Below are 23,542 nucleotides of genomic sequence, written 5' to 3' on the forward strand. Positions count from 1 at the left end.
ATATTACTTCTCAGCACTTCTAGTGTTTAAAAAAAGAAATCATAAAGGCATGAAGTTAAGCAAGTAAGTATGGGGAAAATGTGTGGTGCAGATTGTATGTCCAAGTATGCTTAAAAGTGTCTATTTCCTCATGTAATGCTTCTGAAAAAGATTGGCTGAATGGAAGCACAGTGGTCAGAAAGACAGCAGGAGCAAGGCTATCTGTTTCTGTTGAATGTAATTTGGAAAAGAGAGTGCAAAATGTAGAAATTTCTAATTTCTACCAATGTTGTGCCACAGGATGGAGCAAAGGAAGTCTTAAGTAGGATCTTCTTGTCCAACGTATTTGCAGAATGAAACAGCGTAGAAACTTGATTCAGCATCTAACAAAGATAGCTGAAGTGTCAGTGTTTTTTGGGAAAAAAAGCACTGTTGTAAAACCTCTATGCTAGTTACTACTTTGCAGACTTTTTAACTTGAAAATGGCCTGTCATCATTTTTATATTAAATGCCATTTGTAGTCCAGTGTTTTTTGTCCTTCAGAAGGAGCTCCACTTCATCTTTTACAAACTGCAGTCGGTCTTTCCTCAAGAAGAAAAATCTTGCCACTGACAGTTGAGCTTCTAAAGATTTCATGTTCTTCTTAACAGTTTTCAGATGTAGTCAACCTTTTCCAGATCTTGTTTGATTTATAACAGAAACTAAGATGCTAAGTCAGTGTTTAATAATTTGTTTGCATCCTTTTGCCTCTGATTATTGGCTGTAACTTAAATTGCAGAGATTCACAGAGCTGTGGATTTTCATACACGAAAAAATGTTTCTTTCTATATTTACATTGGATTTCTTTGGTTTTATTTTTTTAATAGGCATTCCATGACTTTGCCCAACTTTGGAAAATATACCTTTGTCTTTTGTGTGCTTTATTTTTTCATTGAATACCTATTCTCGCCTTAGTTTCTCGAAGTAACTGGTCATTCTCATTACAGAGTAATTTTTAGGGCTAGAAAAGCCTGTAAATCCAGCTACCCTAGATGTTTTCAGGAAAAACTCACTTGTGCTTATGCGGTTTTTAGCATCTTTAGAATTATTTGGAGTTTCTTTTTTATTTCTTCACATGTGAACGCTTTGAACTTCAGCTCCTGAATTTAGGTATTTGCCATGTTCCCTGTCTTTAATCTTGGTCGAATGTCATCAGGTGCATAGTGAACAATAGGTTGTCATTAAAAAAGCTGGAATGACTGTTTCATTACATTTACCCAACAGCTGTGGTTGTTAAGCCCACAGTTGTTGTGGGCTTAATCCATTGGGATTAAGAGCAAGATGAGTTTCAATCACTGCAGTCCAAACGCCCAAGTGTGTGATCCTACATCACTTCTGAGATCTTGTCTAGGGTTGCCACCAGTGGTAGGATTGTGGTCGTATCAGTATAAACAACAAAGAGTGATAAAACTTGTCAGGGAAACTGGCTCTGCAGTGAAGAATTTCATAGAATCACCAAGGTTTGAAAAGACCTCCAGGATCATCTAGGCCAACTGTCCACCTGCCACCAATATTTCTCCACTAAACCATGTCCCTTAGTACAACATGCAAATAATTCTTGAACACCTGGTGATGATGATTCCACCATCTCCCTGGGTAGCACATTCCAGCACATGACCACTCTTTTTGGGAATAAATTTTCCCTAACTTCCAACCTGAACCTCCCCTTGTGCAGCTTGAGGCCATTCCCTCTAGTCCTATTGCTCGTTACATGCGAGAAGGTGCTGACCCCCACCTTGCAGGTAGTTACAGAGAGTGATAAGGTCTCCCCTGAGCCTCCTTTTCTCCAGACTGAGCAATTCCAGCTCCTTCAGGCGCTCCTCATAAGACTTGTGCTCCAGATCCTTCACCAGCTTAGTTGCCCTTTTCTGGACATGCTCCAGGGCCTCAGTGTCTTCCTTGTTGTGAGGGGAATATCCCTTTTTGTAAGGAAAAGTGAAATCTACACAGGAAAGTCGAGCTAGCGCGCAGTCAGCCAGACATTCAAGTAAAAAGATATTTTGTGAGAGATGTGGTATCCCTTTGGCTTCAAGGCTGAATGAAAGCAGACTTGGGAATTTGAATTCCAGACAAAGTGTTGCTCTGACAATGCTAGCAAAGTGAACTGTTTCTAAAAAAAAATTGCCTAGTATTTTCCAAATTGGTTCTGTTATCCAGTGTGCAATCAATCAGGCTGAGGATCCATCGGCTGCACCTTTCATTTTGGATTAGATGTTTTTAGGCAAGTATGATTGAGTATTTTCTATTTCTTTAAGGCCCGATCTGGATGGGATAGTAAGAGATCTACCTGCAGATTATGAAGATGAATTAAAGGAGAGATCACACGTGCAGCGGATCTCGCGAACTGGAAATTTTAGGTCTAGTATAAAAAGTGTTTTGTACTACAAAATCATGGTGAGAGGAAAAGCCTTATTTAAAATCCCTAATCCAAAATTACCCATACTTTTCTTACAGCTAAGCTACTAAGCTAAGATATAAATGCATCTGTCACGTTTTACACAAAGCGTAACTAAATTCTCGAATCTGATCTTTCTGCTTTCTTGTTTGTTCTTGCCAGAAATCAGGCACAGATTAGTTCTTTAGCTAATGAACCTGCCAAGTCTGCTCCTGAAATGACATATGCTACAGGCCTCATTCTTGGTATGTATAGAAACTTATCTAATGACATAATTAGTTTTTCTTTGTGCATTTCACTTTTTCTTCGTACTTATTTTCCCTGATACTGGTAAATAAGTGTTATTTATGAAGAGAAAATAATAGTAGTAAAAATTAGACCTTTTCCCACTTAACTTTGTAATTCTGAAGGGCCCAAGTTTCTTCTTAGTTTTTCTCAGGGTATAAAGCTCACATACATTCTTCCTTTTTTTTTTTTTTTAATGGTACAAAGTGTTGGAGAAACATTAACCTGTACATTTTCAAAGACACCACAACCTGATACTCCAAAATGAATCCCAGAAGTATGGGAATGGGTGGTGTTCAAAATTGTGTGCAAAAACAGACAATTCTGATTATCTCTTGCTGCTTAAATGTAGCCATTATATTTATCAGTGAACATCATTATTGAGCTTATTGGAGAGAAGTACTGCTAAAAAAGCAGCTTTCCTAGCTAAAATCAGAAAATAAGACAGGAGCAAGAAAATTGATTCTTCAGATGCAAGCCTTTGAAGGCAGGCTAGATTTTAGTTGGTGGCAAAATTGGATAACTTGTTGTTGCATGATATCAGCATTAGTTTCTGTTTATTTTTACATGTGAGTGTACCTGATCTTCAGTGTATGTGGCTAGATGATTTTTTCAGTGGTTTGAAGGCAGAGTTAAAATCACAGTGCTGTAACTGTCAGCCTCTCCAACCTGTTTGCAAACATCTCACTGTACTCACCTGAGTTATGACTTTGTCTTCCTCACAGAAGATTATAACTAGATTGTGTGAAAGTTGAAATGTTTGGAAATAGGAAGTGATTTCAGTCACAAGTCACAAGCCAGGAGGTTCTCTTGCATACTTTGGTCACTTTGCACTCACAGCACAATAACTGAAAGAAACTTGAGGCAATCGTGAATCGTGGGTATTTATTTTCCTTCTTTTTTTTTTTTTTTTTTTTTTTTTTAAAACCTTCTTTCTCCAGCCCACTTCACTGGTCGGGTCTAAGTCACTGATGATCTAGAGATATGTCTTTTTATTGTTGTTTGCTTTGTAATTTATTATTAATGGAAAGCTCCACACATACACTGGAGAAATTACCAAAATTGGAGGGTTTTTTTTTTTTCAAGTTCATAAAATTCATGTGAGATGTAATCACTGTTTTCCTTTTACATATGCATATCTGCCAATACTTCTCTAATTCATAGTAGTCATGGAAACCATCTTAAAAGTAAACCAGTATGCTTTTTTTCCCCCACGGGTTTGGCTGTTTTTTGTTTTAACTTTCTTCTTGTCCAAAGTGATGGTTCATAATTTGGAAATGCCCCAGTGCAGCTTCCTTAGTGGAGGAGCGTAAGAGGAAAAGAATTAAAAAGAATGTAAAATTGAAGTAACACTTCTTCAGTCATTGTATCGTTGTGTTGTCTGTATGGGAACTGCTGAATCACTGCCTGAACCTCTGATGGACCACCTGAGGCAAGCAATGAATCAGCCACGGGAGCACAGGTGAAGGCAATTCGGCTGTGCTATGGAAGGAGTGGAGCCTGGCTCCATCTCTGCTAATTCCCATTTAAGTGCTGACTGCCACTGAGGAAGGATCTCTTCCTGGAGATCACTCCTTGTGGAGAATGTCGCGAGCCTACAACACCAGTAAGCATTTTCCATTTATTATCTTCCTATTGCGATAATCTTACTTAGCCTAACTTTCCTGTGTATTTCTTTATCAGTGAATATACAGCTGTTATAATTTATACAGTTGCCTCATGGCGTATCCTGCTGTGTTTCATGTTTCTGGTTTGACTGACTTGCAGTGCATTTGCCCACTGCGTTTGTGTATTTTGTGAAGGGTTTACGTACTGTGTGACCATTTCCATTAGGTGATCAAGACCTAGAACTTCTCCAAAGGAAAAAGGAGAAATACAGGCAAGAATTAATTGAACAGATGGCTGAACAACAGCGAAATAAGAGGCGGTAACGGAAAGTTACTTTATTTTTAAAAGAGAATGTCTGAAGTTTAAAGGAATTTCATTAACTGAATGTGATAATTTTCAAGCTAACTAGGTTAATTACATCTAATTAAGTTGGGGGTATGAGAACTTTCGTTTTTAATAAATTCACCAGGTTTCAGCTTTCTTGGTGGTAGAAGAGTGAGTAATTACTTTGAAAAGTTGAAAATGAATCTTTATTTTCCTCCAGTTTAGGAGAGTAACCTTTCACTTTCAAGGTTCTTGACCATATGACTTATGCAGAATAATAAAATGCCAATTTCTTGCTTATGTATTAGTAGTTGCTTGCTGAATAACAGTAGAGATATACACAAACACACCATTAGGCCAATGAAAGGATAATGAATTAAAAAGTTACTTTTGAGAGCTTCACTGTGATTGAAAATTGTACGTATTGAACAAACCTGGGACTGGAAATCACAATATATTATTTATTAGTATAGTTCTGAATAATTTATTTGAATATGTTTATCAAAAACTTATCCTTACTCCAGAAGAAATGAAATAGAAGTGTGTTGCAATGTAATAACTGTGTTTTCAGAGTTAAGCCATTTCAGAGTTGTGATATTTGTGCTTTGAAAAAAATGAGTCTAGTTATTACTGCTTTCTGATTTGACTTTTTTTTTTTTTTTTTTTGGTTAAAAACAGAGAGAAGGAACTTGAGCTCTCAGTTGCTGCTTCTGGGGCTATAGACCCAGAAAAGAAGGTGAGTAATTTTTCTTTTTTTTTTTTTTTTTTCCTACTTATGTGGGATTTTTCTTATGTAATGTTCAGGAGCAAAAGCATTTTTATGTGATTTAATAAAAAACAAGATGTTTAATGCTGTGTTACTTGTAAGACTAAATGCAGAGCTACTACTGCCTTCACTTCCTTATTAGGGTAATTCTAGTAAAAATTTTGATTATCCCATAGGTAAGAGTGAACTGTCAGTGCCAGTAACATCCATGGCAGACTGCTTGTCGCATAAGCATGATGATTTGCACACATCGTTTGCATGTGTGTATTGTTTTTTTAGAGGCCAAAGCCAGTGCATCTTGGGTGCTGTAGATGTCTGCTACTGGAGATAAAGGATGGATAATTTTCTCAAGCAAGAGTAAAGTGGTTATTAGTTTAACTGGTTACCAGCTTACATTATCAGTGGTACTGTTTTTTGAGGAAAGTAAAACATAGAAAGGAACTTGAGGTATTTCTGGAGAGAGGCATGAAAGGAGCTCTCATTTTTCTAAAAAATGAATTTGAATGTATTGCTGAGCTTACTGTCAGCAATGAAGTCAGCATTTGAGGCAGGAGACAGAAAATGCAACTAAATAAACAGCTAAGCAGAACCAAAATTCTTGCTTTATGTGGAGAGATAGGGCGCAGTCATGTGTTCCAGCTGCATGTTCCTGGCCTCTCTGCTGAAAGCATCTGTGACATCAGTTTGAACTCTTTCCACAAACTGATTTGGTTTGCTTAGCTGGCAAAAATCTGAATCTCCTTCGTTGCTTTAGTTGAGTTAGAGCTAACTGGGGATTCGGATGGTGAAAAGGAGAAGGTTGACGTGTATGGGTGGGAGTTATACAGGAAAAGAAGACAAACTGAGCATAGGATGCTGCTGATCTTGGCTGCAACGAGCATTTCTGATCAAACCTGAGCAGTCATACACATACTGTGGGGAAGCACTCTATTCTGCATGCATCTCAGTTAGGGACTGAGAAGTACTTGTATGAGCAAAACTACATCCAGAGTAAGTTCAGGGCATGTTTAAAACTCATTAGTTTGGCTGAAAGCCTTCGATTAAGTAGAATTGCCTTATTCATTAAGCAACGCTCACTGTTAACTTTAAATTGCATCTTGAGAGATTCTAATGAAGTGGTTTTCTTGATTATTTCCAGGTTGCTTAAATAATAGTGCCTGATTCAGAATGTGTAAAAGTAGACTGTTGTGTTTACTGCTCATTTAAAAGAAAACAATCCTCAAGATAAACTGACTGCCATAGTTACCTCTTTAATTAGTCCCAGAGCTGAAATCCGGGGGATGCTGGGAACACTTGATGTTAAACTTGTTAGTAAGAAAGGCTGTTTTACATGTTCTCCTGCTCCAGATATCAGATTTGGAAAAATAAGTTAAAAGAAACTTGTCTGTAGATAGCTTTATAATTTTTATAACTTTAAATTGCTGTTACTTGTATTCACAACTAGAAATTTGAAGTTAAATGTTAAATTAAAAAAAAAATATCTAGGTTTTGTGAATTCTAATCATAATACTGTAGTCCATGATTGGTGAGTACTAACTGCCTTGTATATACTGTCTTGCAGCTAAGTGATGAGGAGGTAAACATTTAATATTTTGCTGAAATACTTTCCTGTTGTAGGACATGCAGTTTGCTGTTAGATACTTAATATTTAGCTGGTGCTAATATTACTGTCTCTGCATGCACAGTAGCTGAAGCACTACAATGTTAGGACTTGTAAATTCAGAAACAATCTGATTTTACTTAGAAGGCATATGGTGGGTTTTTTGGTCTTCTATTACACTGGTTCATTTAAACAGATGTTAAAATACTTACGTGTAGCAAGAGGTGTAGGGGCTTTGTGGGTGTGGTAGGATAGTTGTGGAACTAATCGACTTGCATGCCTTTGTTCTACTTGCATGTTGCCTTTGCCCAATTTCTGAGGCTGCCAGTTATCAATAAACATTTGTTACTTTTGTTTAAGAAAATATTTTTTTAAAAATGTAATTGTACTGCTTGAAAAAAAAATCTAAAGGAACCTCAAAATAATGACATTGCAAAGAAATGTTTATTGGAGAAAGTCTCAGTGTGTGTTCGTCTTTATTCCTACTGATTGTGAACTCTTAATGTTAGAGGGGAGTGGATTTCATGAACTTTTCCTTTGTTTAATGTGAGAATGCTGTCAGTGCAGGAAACTGGCAGCTGTAGTTAAGCTGTGCTACAGAGAAGTAAATAAATACTTCTTTCTGGATGATGGCTAGAGCAATATAATTCCTGAAACCAGCAATGGAGATTATTTTTAAATCTGTGGTAAACATATTAGATCTCCTTGTAGTAATAGATTTCCAGTACTTCCCCAAGAAGGGAAAAAAAATGCAGTTACAGGAAATCTGAGCAGGTAATTAGGTACTATTGGTACTAACACAACCTGAATGGAGGTTCAGAATATTCCATGTTGATAACGTTACGTACTTTTTTTTCTTTCTTTCTCCATTAGCCGAATAGATTGAAGCAGTTTGGTTTGACAGCAAGAACTTCTGAAGAGAAAGTACCACCTGAAAGGCCCAGGGTTGCTTTCCAAACTCCAGTATCCATGCCTTCTGTCTCTCCAGGGAATGAAGACTTTCACAGAGGGCTAGCCAGCGCTCTTGGTGAAATGGCAGCTCCCAGGTGCTTGATCATCATCTTGATTTTTGCATGTTCAATAAGCTCAGTGTTCATCATGTTGCTGCTACTTAGAAAGGCAGAGCTCAGCGGCGTTGTCAATCCTTCTCCAAGGAATTAATGAAGATAGAAGTAATATTTTAATATTAACAAAAAAGAGCTTAAAAGTAAATTACTTTGTACTGACGTAACATTGCCATACCTAGGGTTTTCTTACAGTGGATTATCATAGAGTCACAGAATGGCTTGGATTGGAAGGGAACTTACAGACCATCTAATTGCAGCCTCCATACTATAGGCAGGATTGCAGCACAGTAGATCAGGCTGCCAGGGCCGCCCCATCCAATCTGGCCTTGAAGACCTCCAGGGATGAGACATCCACAGCTAAAGCTGTGCTGTGCTGCTTACTTTTTGGTCAGAGACTGCTGCATGGCTTGTTTTATTTACTGTTACAGAAATAGCCTGCAAATATCATCAACTGAACCAGTTAAAGAAGATGGGCTTCCTTTACGTTCCTTAGATTTCTCGAGTAGTGCGATTTACTTGCTACTCCCTAAGGGAAGGTTGACTCCTTATTCAGATTTATTGTATCTTGTTCCTATGTGACACTAATGAGATTTCTTGTCTGAGCTACATTTTCCCACAGTGAATTCCGTCTCTCTTTTTTATTATTTCTTTAAGTGATCTCTGCTCAGTTGTGAAACAAACCAAAAATGGTTCCTGTTTTCTTTAAGGCTTGCTCCTATGCCACCACCTCCACCACCAGTTTTGACAGACAACTATAGAACACCTTATGATGATGCGTACTACTTTTATGGAGCAAGGAATCCTTTAGATCCCAATCTTGCATATTGTAAGTTGATGATTTTGGATGGGTTGGATGTAAGTGATTCAGGTTACTGTCTTTAATCAAGGTATCTGATGAATAATTTAACTAGTAACAACTGCTTGTACCCAGCTCTTAGTTGTGTGCTGAATGTGAGAATGAAAAGTAGATTTTTTTTTTTTTTTCCTCCAGTATTGGTTTTGAATGATGCAAAAAGAAGCTACAGCTTCCAGAAATCTCAGGACTTTAAGAATATCAGTTGCTTAGAAAATAATGTGGGCAGAGTAATGACTTTGTAGTTTCAATAATAAAACCTTTTTTTTTTTTTTTTTCAAAATTACTAAAATGATTTTATAGTTGTTTGTTTGTCTTGGTTTCATTGTGATTTCAGATATAAGTATTTTTAAAGGAGCTATATTAAGTAAACCAATGTACTTTTTTTTTTTCTAATTTACCCTTTGCTTATGATGGTCTAATGAGTGACGTAAGTGTGATGTAGGGAAGGTTTGGTGTGGTTTTTGGGAAGGGGGTAGGGATAGGAACCAGAAATACTTTTAAAAAATTGCTCTGATGCCTCCACAGAAAATCTAAAATACAGAACAAAGAAAACTTTTTTTGATGGCAATTTTTAATGGGATTGATGTCAGTTAGGGAATTTCGTGAATGTTAGATATTTAAAAGCAGAAGCTTTTAGTCTTATTCCCCACCCCCCCCCCCCCATTATAAATTTCTCCTTATCTTGAACAGTAGTAGCTTATGGCTTGATAGATCTTTGAAGTTTCAAGGAAATAGTAAGATGGGAATCTGTAATCTTGAACTCCTAGAAGTTTCTTCTTAGTTTTGTGATCAATGGCTTACTGTTTAGAGTATTAAACAAATGAATACTTAAAGTTCACCTCCGGGGTTAAGATTGTTGTCACAAAGTAGGATATAGCTAGGACATGAAATCTGAAAGTATGACATTGTTTTAGAGTTGCATTTCTTCCTGTTTCTGATTTAAGCAATAGTATGTGTAGTGATTTCAAGCCCTGCTGTGGCACTATACTGCCTTTCCTATTTTAGTATGAATACAGATGTCAAATACAGTGTTTCTGATTGTTTCACTTTGCAGATGGCACAGGTATGATGGGAATGCAACCCACACCTAACCTGGATCCTCCATTAGCCCAAGCCCCAGTAGAGCAATCGGTGTAAGTAATTATGTTCATTCTTTGTTGTATAATTTATACTATTTGTATATGTATATTATTTATTCTTTGTAAGTATTGGATCTTTGGTTGCATTTCTCTGTAGTGATATGCTTTTCATGTTGGGAGTAGTTTGCTAACAAAATATATTGAATTAAATAAAGTGTGTTAAAGGCTACTCTTCAAACATATTTAACAGTCTCTGTCTAAGTAAAAATTCAGTGAACTTCTCTGTTTTTTATAGATAAACTGCTTAGGCTGTAATGTATTTTGGGCAGAGCTTTTTTTTTTTATTTAATTTTTTTCCCTTCCCTTTTGAACCCGTGATGTTTGATGTTTTCTATTTTTATGTGTGGATTTCTGCTTCAGAAGTAACGTTGGACAGAGGAATACGGGAGACAGACAGAGAAGCATAGGAGTATTTTCTGAAGAAAAGTCAAAGCCTTCCAAAGAGGCGACGTTATCTTATCAGCAAGAATTGCAGCAGCAGGTACTGAGTTACAAAGCTGCTGACATTTTCTTCTTGTTAACATATAATGGTTGTAACTGTAGTATTCTTTCAGAGATACTCATTCCATTTGCTAGTAAAAAGCTTCCATAACCCTCCCTCTCTCCCTTGTTTCCTTCCTGCTGGTCCTCTGACCTTTCTTTAGCTTGTTTTAGCTCTTCAGGTAAACAGCAAGCCTTTCAAGCTTACTGCCACATGAGAGACTGCACAATTTGACATAAAGATCCAGTAAGCCTGACAAGATAATTTTTCAAAGCTATAATCCTGTGTATCATTAAAAGCGAGCAGAATATACTGTTATATTCTTTTTTTTCCTCACTGTACACAAAGCCATAAAGTCATAGAATTGCTCAGGTTGGAAGAGACCTTCAAGATCATTAAGTCCAACCTCAACCTAACCATACTACCCTAACTCTAACAACCCTCCACTAAATCACGTCCCTGAGCATGGGAACAGTCTGCAGATTGGATGTTCTTTGTTATGATGCCTTGCATCTCATTCAAAATTGTCTGATTACCTGATGTAGTGGGTGCCAACCTTGCTCATGGCAGGGAGTTGGAGGAGGTAATCTTCAAGGTCTTTTCCAATCCAAGCCATTCTATGATAAAGGGAAACTTTATTTTTATTTATTTGATACACGAAAGGAACAAACTTAATGCATTAACTAATAATTTAGCTACAGAAATAGTAGTGTGTTTCAGGAGCTTTAAATAGAAGTTATATTGTTTGCTTTATAAAAGCTACATGAAGTAGTAAGGACGCTGTTACGTGTATTTAATGCATCTCAAAGGAAAACAAACCATATGAGCAGTTATGCATTATTTGCATATATCATCATGTCTTACTGTAGTACAGCTATTTAATGAATAGTTTCAGAATTGTATCACATTCTCTTAGTGTTTATGGGTAAAAGTCTTCATCCCATCTCTGAGTTTAGGCTGAACAAAATGTGTCAGACTGAGAAGCAGTACAACCTCCTCTATCATAAGATCCAAGAATATGAGACTTTTGATGTACTGCAGGTGTCAGACACGAATATTTGGAAGACTTCCAAAGTGTCCCTCTGTGATTACACACAACTGTACTTGTGTGTTGTGACAGTTCAGTGTTCTGTCTGCCTGGTAGGCAGTGAAATGAAGCTTACTAGATGCAGGTGGGATGATGAGTGCACTCAGTTTACTCCTTTACCTTTTTAATCAAATTATATGTCTCGTGATATTTTTAAGCAATTAACTTTGGATTGTTTCCTTTTTAGATAAGGGAGAGAGAGGAAAGACGCAGACAAGAGAGAGAAGAGAAAGAACGTTACGAAGCCAAGTTAGAAGCAGAAATGAGGAATTACAATCCCTGGGGAAAAGGTGGTGGTGGAGCTCCTCTCAGAGATGCAAAAGGAAATCTGATAAGTATGTTTGCCAAAACTACCGGCTGTCTTTTGAGGATTCTCTTGTTCCTGTAAGGGCTCTCTTCACATATGTTATTTCATGTTTTGCAGCACTGATAATGCTTTATTTACAAACAGAAATACTTGTTTTAAGCAGATGCAGTCTGGAAATATTTAAGTAATTTATTTCATTTCAGTAGAATGATTCAAAGGGTACAACTGAAGAAGAAAAAAAAGGAAATGTAGATGTCAGCTTTAAATGAAGAACAAATGCAATAGTAAAGGGTGAAAGCGGGGAAAAAAAGGCTGCAGTAGAAATAGGCTGAAGTCTGTTCTGGAGACTTTTATATAAACATTTTCCAGGTTTTTAGAAAGCTTTACTTGTGACATGGAAAATGTTAGAATAAATATCTAGATCTAAGTGGAATATTTAAATCTCCCCAAGTAGCACTGCTGGCAAGTGGTTGTATAAATGGCAGTTTGTCAGCAGTAATGTTTTAAAATTTTATTTCTTTTATTTCTTTCTAAGTGCTGCTTTATACAAGATGGGAGCAGCAGGCTGGGAGAGAACTATAATCTGGGCAAGTTGTTTAGCTGCCCTCTGTGAATCAGAGGTAGATGTAAAACTCAAATTTGTGATTCTGGATCCTGGACGTGTAGTCCCTGTATTAGGGAAAACTTTCTCTACTTTCTCTATGTACAGTTTTGTTGCTACAGTGACCCCTACAGCAAAGTTTTGTGCAGAAGTAAAAATAGTTCTCAGTAAGCACAGTTAGATTCGTATGTTTCAAAATGAATTTCTTAACATTAAAGTAAGTGCCACAAAAGCTCTTGTTGAATGTTATCTCCCATGTAATTGCCATAACTGTTTTGGAAATCCCCTCAATCATTTCAGCTGAGTGAAGGATGTTTGCATGCTCACATTTGATCCTGTGACTTGAGGACTTGTGTGACATCTCACCAGCCACTTATCTCTTGTTGGCCTATTCTAGTTTGTTTCTTGCCTTCAGCATCTTAGCTTGAAGACAGCTATACTGGCTCTTTAGCAGTGATTGAGAGATGGATTTGTTTGAGACTTATGGTATAAGGAAACTAGAGTAGGTTTTCTATAGGTGAATTTAAATGCCATCTTCATTCTATTATCAGATCCAACCTGATTTCAGTGTTAAAGATTCAGCTACTTTCATGATTCTGTTGTTTATTCAAGAGGTAATAATTACAGCACACTGAAACAGTAAGTCAGATGGATTTGATGTTTTTTTTTTAATTCCTCCTCCCACCTGAAAGAATTTAAATGCTTCCAATTACTGTGGAAAAGAAAGAGAAGAACTTAGAAGTTATCCAGTAGAAGTCAAATGTGGTCTTTGGGACAAGCATTTCTCATCCCCATTCAGGGGTATGATACCAATCAGTTTTGTTTTGTGGAAAGCTGAATACACTAGTGGAAGCAATAATAATAATAATAATAGTCCAAAACAAATAAAAGTAGTGACTTTCAGAATGGGTGAGACTTAAAGCTACGTAACTTTCTAGTGTGATGCAAACTGATTTTCATGCTACTGGAATATGATGCTGCCTTCCCATTAGGTTTTCAAAATATGTCCTCTGGTACTAAAATACAAGAATTTTGAAAGCATGGAACACTTACAGGATAACAGTCTATATATAAGGAATAAGCTTTCATTTCATGACACCCCAGTGGTGTGTGGCAAGTCGTTTGAGGATGGGGGTAAGGTTCAATGGCTTTGTAAAATCTGTGCCCAAATAGTAAGTTTAGAAGCTCGTGTTTATCCCCAGAGCAGGTAGAGATGTTGTCATTGCCTATCCTTAAGCACAGCATTTGAGTGCCTGGTTTCTTGCTCCAGGTTTTTTGACAGTGTGGGTAATGTAAGTCAGAGAAATAAGAGGTTGCTTGTGTTAGCCTGAAGTGTGTATATACTTCCTCAGAAATTTATTTGTGAATGGGGAACCAAGAGAGAAGCTTGTTAGCTAGTTTTCCTGGATTATGTATGTAAAGTTATTTATCCCCATTGTACTTTAGCAACTTGAAGGATAAGGTAGGAGTAAAACATCATCAAACATAACATGCTGTTTCTGCTATGTTTCTTATGTTGTGCAGTGTGACTTTTGCCTTTTTGAAGATGTCTGTAAACAGCTTTTGAAACGCTGATGCAAAAGCTCCTTTACAGAGAGGGATGTAATTTCAAGTATTTGAAACCTGCGTGTTTAAATGGCTAGTAATTTTGATGTGTCAGAATGACTATTTTGAAATATGATTTGGAAACTGCATAGTAGGGTTGGTTTTCTTTGTCTTTATTTTGAAAATGAGCCTTTTAGGAGTAATACAGTGAATGTTTCAAGTTGAGCTGAAATTGGTATCTTTGACCAGGATTTTTATGGTAACAAATAAGCAGTGTGTAAATTTTGCTTGAAATGTGCTTAAAAATAAATTGGATGACTACTTTGCACAGACATCAACAGTTGGACTATTAAGGTGACGTGAAGACCACAGTACACCTTAATGGGTTATTGTGGTTATTGCCCCTAACAGAAATGAAATACACTAGAGATTCAGTACTTAAAATACCAATTCTAAACTGAGTATTTTACAGCTTTTTAGGAAATAGGTGCTCATCATCACAACTGTTTCAGTCTGTTTTGTCTTTGAGCTCTTTGCCTTTCCATTTCGTAGCTTCTGCTGGGGTGGAGGTTTGTTGTGAGGAATCGTTCCTGGCAAAAGAATTCCTTATAACTAATATTTCACTGTAGCATATATATTCTTATCTTTGCTTAAATTTTTTGTTCCTGTAGTTGCTGTGTCCAGAAATGATGAAGCCTGCTAAAAAAAACCCTGTTTTTGAGAATCTGTGGTGAACGTGCCTTATGTGAGAACAAAATGCTATAAACAGTTATTTCCCCTTTCCTTCAGCTGACTTGAATATGATGCACAAGCAAAATGAAGATGCGTATCATAATCCAGAGGCGAGATTATACGAAGATAAAAGGGCTATTGTATCTGTTGACCTAAGTTTGGCCTCACCAAGACCTGAGAACGCAGGAGCATCTACAAATAAAATAGCAGGTTTTTAAGAAAACTATTATAGCTCTAATTATAGGTCTTAGTGATCAAACTCTTCTAGTTTCTTTACCTCCTTTCTTGTAGTCCTTTAGCAGTACTAGTGCCTTGCACCATTGAAGTCAATATAATTATTTTTCTGCAAACTTCTCTATTGCTGTCATTTGTGTGCGCTGAAAATATATTTTCCTATCTGTCTCATCAATAACTGTTGACGGTCAGAATCAGTACGTTAGTTTTCCAGGTTCAAAGTTACATAATCAGATCTTGGTACGTATTATTTTACTTCTAAATGATGCTGTGAAATAGGACTGTATAGGAGGAGAAAAATGCCATAAATGTAGGGGAGAAGGCCTGATGGTGTAAGATGAAACAGGCATAGTTAAGTTCTAAGAGGGAATGGGTAAACTGAGTAGATATGCAGCCCTGCACACTGCCTTCAATTTTTAGGGATTCTATTTATCTGACTTTCTTATTTAAAAAACAAATGCATCTTTCTCTCATGTTTCATGAGACATCTGAATGACAGTGCTGTGATACTCCAGACCTGTCCCTAGGATCTGTCCTGGTCTCCTCGGGTCAGCTTATATGCTGATTTCTTTTTCCTGCTCCATCTGTTGCACTTGTATGTAAAGATTAGATGTTTATTGGAACACAGATCTGTTTCCCAAGATCAATGTTCAATGTCATGACCATTGACTCTTGAATTTTTTTTTTTCTTTTCTCTCTGTGCTGTCTCAGCTCTTCCTACCTGATGCACTGTATATTTAACCATTTAGTAAGAAGTGAAACAGGCAAGGCTGTTAAAGCCAAGAGGATAGATCACTGACACTGAGAACAGAAGGTGACATGGATGAGAGTTTTGACCAGGATAGCCCTGCACCTCCCAGTTAAATAGTCAGACATTAAAATGACCTTGTTTAGGTTATTTCTATTTTATTTCATTTTTCACCTCCTGATAAACAGGAACTTGCAACTTAGTAGCTTTTACACAAAACGTTAATTCCTGGATGCATTCCATAGTAACTTGTCTGTCTTGTGTCAATGCCTTTTAAATGATGTATAAACTTTCTTGTGAATTTCTGCACAGAATGGATTCTGTGTGAAGTAAATCCATCCTGGAAGGATCCACATAGAAATTTAATTCTATTTTGGAAGGATTCAAACAGTGATTCAGTGTAAAGAAAATTAGTATTAACATGAGACTGTTTGATTCTGTAATTAGAGCCGAATTGTAGAAGTAAGCCTGTCTGTCTCTATGGGAATAAATGTATATACTATTTCTGCTTTCATCTGGCTTGGGTGTTAAACCACTGCACAGGGAAAAGTAAGGGAGGAACATGAGAACAGCGTGTAGTTGTATTCATCTCAACTTAGTGGAGCTGTGGTGTTTGCACACCCCTGAGGCACTATATCCTTTGGAAGAGATGTGGTAAGAATGAGGATCATGCTGTATCAGTTGAAAAGAGAACACAACTTACGCTTATCTATTTTCTTTCTCCTCCACTTCCTGTAGAGATCCTGTTCTGCAGAGGCTGTTCTGTTATCTGAGTTGATTCTCTTCTCTAGAGCTATTGGGACTGTATGGTTATGACACATTCTTAACTCAGGAAGATTAACTTGATGACCTGTCCCCAGTGGTGATGTTTCCAATACAGTGGAGAAAGTTGCTGAGCTCAAAGAGACCTGACACTTCAGATTTCATAGAATAGAAGGTGCCTTACAATGGCAGAATTCCATTTTCTGAGTGCTTAGAATTTTATTTGCCAGATTTTGGCTTCGTTGTTTGTAGTATCCATTGCTACTTTACTTCATACTCTGTTTTTAAATATTGAGTAACTGGAGGAACAGAGCTATGGGTGTTAAGCCAGAGTAAGTGGCAAGCAATAGCATTATGAAATGTGAAATGTTTGCTATTCTAATTAAGTGTGACACTTTTTAGATCTTAAACTATAGATTTCAGGATAAAATACGTGACTTGTTTCACGATATCCTAAAATCTTTTGTAGGTGTCATTTTGTAACAAGACATCTAGCTTAGACATTAATTGAGCAGTAAAAACATTCTACACAGACAATGTGAAAACTTTTAATTGCAACTGTTGTTTTCAGCTGTTGCCTTGAATTAAGGCTGTCATAACCTACTTTGTGAAAGGAGTGTCTCAGATTTCTTCGTCTTCACTCTGGTTTGCTCTCTTCAATTTGATTTGATTTTTACCTGGATTTTTTTCCCCATCTCCCTCTTAGGTTTTGCATTTGCCCAGACTTCTCCTTTTGCTCGGGGCAATGTGTTTGGTGAGCCACCATCTCCACAACAACTTAAGCGACAAGAGTCATACAAAAACTTTCTTCGTCTACAGGTGAGTGCTTACACCAGTTGTCATGTTAAATAATTATTTTGTTTTTTAAAGAGGGATTACAGGCAAAGGAAATCATTAGATACGGTTGACCAAAGGCTTTATCGTGTCACAGCCAATTCTGCAAGCAGGATGTGTGCTGACAGCTGCATGCTGTTGAATCTCTTTGATTTTTTTTTTTTCTTCCCTTCATAAGACATGGTTATGAAGATGATGCTATTAATAGTTGGCTTCATTAACTTAGATTCTGTCCTTTTTCCTAAATGTGACTCTATAAATTCAGTTTGGAATTCTCGTGCAGTTCATGCAGTACAAGCTTACGTACATAAATGCATAAAGGAAAAAAAATTGCCCTTGGAAATCAGCATGTTACAAGTGCATGTTTGTCAGAATGAGATGGTCATTGGGACAGTAATAATGTGGTTATTTGATGGCTTTGTCAAGTGTGACTGCTGTTCTATCAATTTCTGTCTTCCATCCGTAAAACTTTGTGTGTAATTTTACTCTGTGAATTAGATGTCAGTGTAATTACAGTATCAAGGAAGTAGTGAATAACTTAGGAGTAGAAATGTTTACATGAGTGGATAGTGATAGGACAAGGGGAATGGTTTTAAACTGAAACAGGGGAGGTTTAGGTTAGATCTTAGGAGGAAGTTTTTCACAAAGAGGATGGTGACGCACTGGAACAGGTTGCCCAAGGAGGTGGTGGATGCCCCATCCCTGGAGGCATTCATGGCCAGGCTGGAAGTGGCTCTGGGCAGCCTGGTCTGGTGGTTGGTGACCCTGCACTTAGCAGGGGGAGGTGAAACTAGATGATCGTTGTGGTCCTTTTCAACCCAGGCCATTCTGTGATTCTATGATGTGTATCTTTTTATGAATGAGAAGCTTGAGTCCTTCTTTATGTATAGTGCTGCCAAAAATAATTAAGAATGGGCTTTGGCTGCAGTAAGTCAACACTGAGTCTATAAATACAATTGTGGAAAAGAAGATGACAGTCACTGTGTTTTTTTTCTTGAGTTTCCCATCTTCTCTTATTTATTTGGTAAAGAAAAGTATTATTTCAGTACCTCCAGAAGAAAGTGTTTGCGGATATTCAGATTTTATTACTATCACGTATAATTAGTGTTTGTACTGAAAGATGGTTCTGTAAATAGTAGCCAAAAAGAAACAGTAAAGTACTGGCTTGTTTTAAAGGAATCCTGAAATTGAAACGTAAGGCTGGCCTTTGAGATCTTTCAGTTGTTGCATACAATTTTTGGTTGCGCGAGCAGAGGTTGAAAATTCTGTAGAAGTTGATGATGGAAGATGTTTGAGATTACTGCTGTCTTTTGATAGCTGAATACTTCTTTGCTTTGTTTTCTAGATTGATGAAAAGAGACGTAGGGAAGAAGCAGAGCGAGAAAAACTTAGACTGGAAGAAGAAAAAGAAGAGAAACGACTAGCTGAACAGAGGAGGAGAATTCAAAAAGCGTATGAAGATGAACAAGAAGAGAAAAGAAGGAAAGAGGAGGAGGTGTAATATTTTGATCTCTTGGCTTCTTTCATCCTAATCTATCCCTTTGAAGTATTTGTCTGCTAGATCAAGAGGGTAAAGTTAGAAGTATATTGTGAAGTTGCCTTTGTAATTAAAGTGGCTTACATTAATCAGAGGAGAGAAAAAATTGTAGGAAATGATCACTTTTAATGCACGTTCTTGCTTTTTATAGTGTGCTGCCAACTTGAAATATCATTAATTCTTCTCAGAAAAAATTTAGTTTTATATTTGTCAGAGGCACTCTCATATTAAAAGAAAAGTGTCAGTGAGGCCACTACAAGAAGTTGTATCAAATCGGTCAATTAAAACAAACACACACATTTTCATTAATCTCTTCCATCTAGCTCTAATGCAGTTCTTGTATTCTGAATGCAACTTATTTCAGTAAGCATGTTTGATTATTTGGCCAGAATAATATACAGATAGATATGTAGATAAAATACTACTTTTTTTGGAAGAATCCCAAGCAAGACTAATAAGTATTTCAAGTCTAATAATATTTGTCATGGAGGTGAACTTGTGGTTTAATTCAAACTTTATTGATCGGGTGTGGAAAATTGAACGAATTTGTGTAGTTCAAAGTCTCATAAATAACTCTGAGACAAGGACAGAGGGCCTTCAGAGCTGGGAAAATCTTTCAGTACCTTTTGTGGTTAGGAAACATTCCATGGGAAGGTGTAGTTTGGGATTTCTAAAACTTCATGTTCTTTATGCGCAGTTTAGTTGATGGGTTTGCTGGATAAGAGAATGGGGCATGGGTAGCATAGGAAGCAACTGGTTTCATCAGTTTTCATAGGAAGATGAAAACGTGGTGTTTCCCTGTGTGCACTGCTATCATGTCGTGCTTCTTTTAGAAATGATGGCCTACAATTTGGCTGATTGACATGGATCCAGGGACAAAAACTGATGTGTATTGAAATTATGAGAAACTCTGTTAAATGTTTATAGAGCTAGAACTGCAGATGATCATCTTCAGGGCACTGTTTTTAATTTGAATGTTTTGGAATATACTTTTATATTTCATACTAACAGCGTAATTGAGTTCCAACTTCTCAAAGGGGAAAAAAAAGCAAAACCTTAAAACTGTTGAACCTTTTTTAAGGTACTGATAATGTTTTTATTACAGCGAAGGTTGAAAAACAGAGAAATGATTCGATTAGATGAAGAAAGACAAAAAGAGGCTGAAAAAAGAAGGAAAGAACAAGAAGAAAAGCGAGATGAACAACTTAGACAGTATTTTGAAAAGGAAAAACTTGCCAAGATGGAAGAGGAGAAGAAAACGGTATGCTTCAGTTACTTTCTAAGATACCAAATACTTCTTCCTAATTTATAAAAATAACTGCTTTGAAGAGAGAGGATGATTTCAGAGACCTCTACCAGTATTGCTCCCTTCTTGGCCTCCTCAGCTCCAGTACACTTAGCAGACATGCAGTACAGCTGATAGGGAAAATATCAGACATAGTACAGTGGAGCCTTATCTTGCTGATAAAGTTTCATTTAAAAATACTATAGAGCAATGTCCATATTAGTAAGCTGATTCTGGTTTTTTTTTTTTTTTTTAAATCTGTTATGAGGAACCTTAGCCTGCTTTTGCTGAGGACTAAACACAAGGAGAAGTCGCTAGATATTTTAGGGGACTGAAGGACAGTTTATCTTCAGCAAAGAGGCTTTTTATAATTTAATTATTTTCCTTTGACCTGGATGAGAAGTCCGTAACAAAATTATAATAGACAGTATAAATTACAGAACTGTTTCTCTTCTGTATTTCTACAAAGCATTTCCCTAAAACAGACAAATAACAATGGAATTGGCTGGAGTTTTTTTTAATAATAAGAAAAAAAAAAGTAACAACTGTAACTGAAAAAGACATGTAGCACAGAAACATGTATTAAAACTTCTATTCGTAGTAAATAAAATCACATGAGATGATTTTTGCAATCATTTTATGGGGTTAAGAGTTAAAGTTAATATTAAGTATAAAAATGTTCCAATTAACAGATAAGTAAAAGCATTTTACTGTCAAATGAAGCATGTTAACAAAACTCTTCATGCGTATAATATGTGTATTTTAGAGCCTTTAGGACTGTAGTTTCAGTCTTGCTTTATTCCTTACAGTTCTCGAGGAAACCTTCTCCTGTCATTCCTGCTCTGCAGAACAAATCAATAAGAAAAGAAGAGAGGATTCCATCAGCTGAAAGCCATACATCTTACTATTCACAAGTAGGATTTTTCTAGTCACCTTGCACTTGATGATTCTTGTGGGTTCCTTCCAACTCCGGATATTTTGTCATTCTACTTATAGAATGTAGCATGTGAAATCCTACTCAGTTTTTCCTCTTTGCCCATTTGTTCACTGGAACACTATGAATAACTAGAGACAGTCTTTATTCTTATTTAATAGCTGTAAATTTTAATGTTACTGAGAACATAAGAATTTTTGGGGGTGTCTTATTTTAATTTTTTTTCTGCGTGTTGTGTACTTTCTGTAGTGAGGAGCCTTTTGTTTTTCAGAGTAGATGCTCTGTTCAGGTTTCCAGAGATCTAAGGATCCTCCTCAGCTGCTTGAGGGAATGAATCGTCCCACTCTGCTCTGTGCTTTGCAGCCTTGTCTTGAGCACTGCATGCATGGCAGCACAACAGGATATAAAGCTATTACAGAGTGTCCAAAGGAGGGCTACAGTGATGGCAAAGAGTAGAGATGAGCAGCAGTGATGGTTTTTTCTCACATTCAGTTTGTTGCTGGGTTCTTGCTTGTGAATCCAGTAATTCAGAGTGTTCACTAAGAAAAGAACTTAGCTCAGACTAGTAACCTCATTATGGGCATTGTTTTGTATTGCTGAAGGTACAAAAATTTTGCTGCTACACTTCACCTTTCTTATTTTTTAAAATTCCTCCTGTAATGAGTAGAGTAGATTAAATAACTGTGAATCTTGAGCTACATTTCTGACTCTTTATTGGAAACTGTTTTTACTATGTATGTAGGAAGGAATTGGGCTAAAAGTTTTTTAAATGGGTTTACCAGGAAGTGATAATTTGGCAAATATAGTGCAGTTTCAGAAAACGTTTTAAGACTTTAAACCTTGTCTAAAACTTGTTTGTTTGTTTATCTATGTCCTTCCAGCACTTAGCATAGCTGTGTTCAGATCTCTGAGGAGTGTGTTACAGTTATTATCTATATACCTGTAGATAATATACGCTATAACTTGGTTTATGCATTTAAAAGATCAGATTTAAAAACCAAACAAACAAAAACAACAACAACAAAAAAAGCCCTACACATTAATGACTTGCTAGGTTACTATTCTTTCTTCTAGTAGTAGTGGTAGTTAATAAGTTGGACATAAAGCAAGGAAATAAAAGGCTGCTTTGGCTGATGTAGTTGCTTACTATGACATGTTAACATTTCGTGTTCATTCTGATGATTAGGATCCTCCACAACCCAGAGCTCCTTCTCCACCTGTCCCAGCTAGAAGAAATCAGTTGCGAGCACTTGGTAGGTATTGCCTTTGCTGCAAAAGCACGTGAAACGTAACAGTAAGTGCTGTCCTACAGATGTAGTCAGTACCTGGGTTCATTGTAATTCTTCCACTAGGAAGAGTTCTTGGAAATTGAGAGAAATGAGGAAATATGGATTAACTCTTGTATAGGAGCATTTAAACTAGTAAAACTTGCTTGCCTGCTAGATTCTGCAGTCAAACTAAAAGGTGCTTGCTAGAATGGATGTAATGTGAAAAACAAGGAATCTGTAAAACTTGACACTTCTTGAGGAATGCTGTTCTAACTACAAAAACCCAGCAGCTGAGACCAGCTGTAGTTCTGACAATTTGGCATGAGCACACTCTAAAAATAAGTGTTGAAGTTGGAACTCTTTAACGCTTAAGAGATGGCACTAAGCAGATTGATATCTCTCTTTTGAACTGTCCAGAGGGATTTAGGAGGCAGAAATGGGTTTTATGTGTTGATACCATCTCAATTCCTGTCTTCTAACTCTCAGGAGGACTGTGTAGATTTACAAATTGCAGAATAAGGCTGCTTACTGTCAGCATCCAGTTGCTTCATAGCTTTTCCTCTTTTTTAAACACAGCAAAACATTTCTGTTGAACAGTAAAAAGCATTCAAACCTCTGGTGACCTCATCCTTCTCCTGCCTTAAAATACAAGTTCTCCCTTCGTTTCTAACATATGAAATGCTAGTGGATATCTTATCATTTTAATTAACAGTGCATTGTCATTTTTTTTTCACCTTGCATTTATGAGGCAGACAGAAAAGTGTCTCTAACACTTTATTGGTGTTAAATTACAGAAGAAAGAAAGAATGTGATAAATGAATTATCAGAGATGAGGAAACAGCTTCGTAGTGAAGAGAGGCGACTGCAGGAACAGTTGCTAAATGTGGCTAGTGATGATGATGGACCAATTACACGGTGAGAATTTCATCTTCATTTTTTAGAAGTTAGCTTTTGTGCAGGAACTTGGAGCTGCTACATATTAGAAGTGTCAGTTGGCTAATACTGATGGGTTAAATGAAAACATGGACATTGAACTTACAACTTTTTTTCATTTTTCTGATGTGTAGTTGGTTTTTTCCAGGAATCTTTCTAAGTTTTAGTCTAAGAATGGGTGTGTTGATAACGTTGG

General features: G+C 36.8%; 1 protein-coding gene across 7 annotated transcripts in view; it reads left to right on the forward strand.

Moving 5' to 3' along the window:
• CSPP1 (centrosome and spindle pole associated protein 1) overlaps positions 1-23,542 on the forward strand; it is a 51,887-nt gene that overhangs the window by 14,641 nt on the left and 13,704 nt on the right. For 6 of the 7 annotated variants that reach the window (XM_085221207.1, XM_085221212.1, XM_085221210.1 and 3 more), the window contains 16 exons: positions 2,274-2,375; positions 2,576-2,658; positions 4,532-4,625; positions 5,309-5,366; positions 7,870-8,042; positions 8,771-8,889; positions 9,974-10,052; positions 10,419-10,539; positions 11,814-11,961; positions 14,869-15,021; positions 17,262-17,374; positions 18,735-18,884; positions 20,032-20,187; positions 21,021-21,125; positions 22,332-22,398; positions 23,208-23,328. In XM_085221207.1, the coding sequence (XP_085077333.1) occupies positions 2,274-2,375; positions 2,576-2,658; positions 4,532-4,625; positions 5,309-5,366; positions 7,870-8,042; positions 8,771-8,889; positions 9,974-10,052; positions 10,419-10,539; positions 11,814-11,961; positions 14,869-15,021; positions 17,262-17,374; positions 18,735-18,884; positions 20,032-20,187; positions 21,021-21,125; positions 22,332-22,398; positions 23,208-23,328 (1,842 nt within the window). The remainder of the gene's footprint in view (positions 1-2,273; positions 2,376-2,575; positions 2,659-4,531; positions 4,626-5,308; positions 5,367-7,869; positions 8,043-8,770; positions 8,890-9,973; positions 10,053-10,418; positions 10,540-11,813; positions 11,962-14,868; positions 15,022-17,261; positions 17,375-18,734; positions 18,885-20,031; positions 20,188-21,020; positions 21,126-22,331; positions 22,399-23,207; positions 23,329-23,542) is intronic. The other variant, XM_085221211.1, reaches the window with a different exon arrangement.

Source organism: Meleagris gallopavo, chromosome 3 (assembly GCF_905368555.1).
Source record: "Meleagris gallopavo chromosome 3, MGAL_WU_HG_1.1, whole genome shotgun sequence".
Classification (NCBI taxonomy): Eukaryota; Metazoa; Chordata; class Aves; order Galliformes; family Phasianidae; genus Meleagris; species Meleagris gallopavo.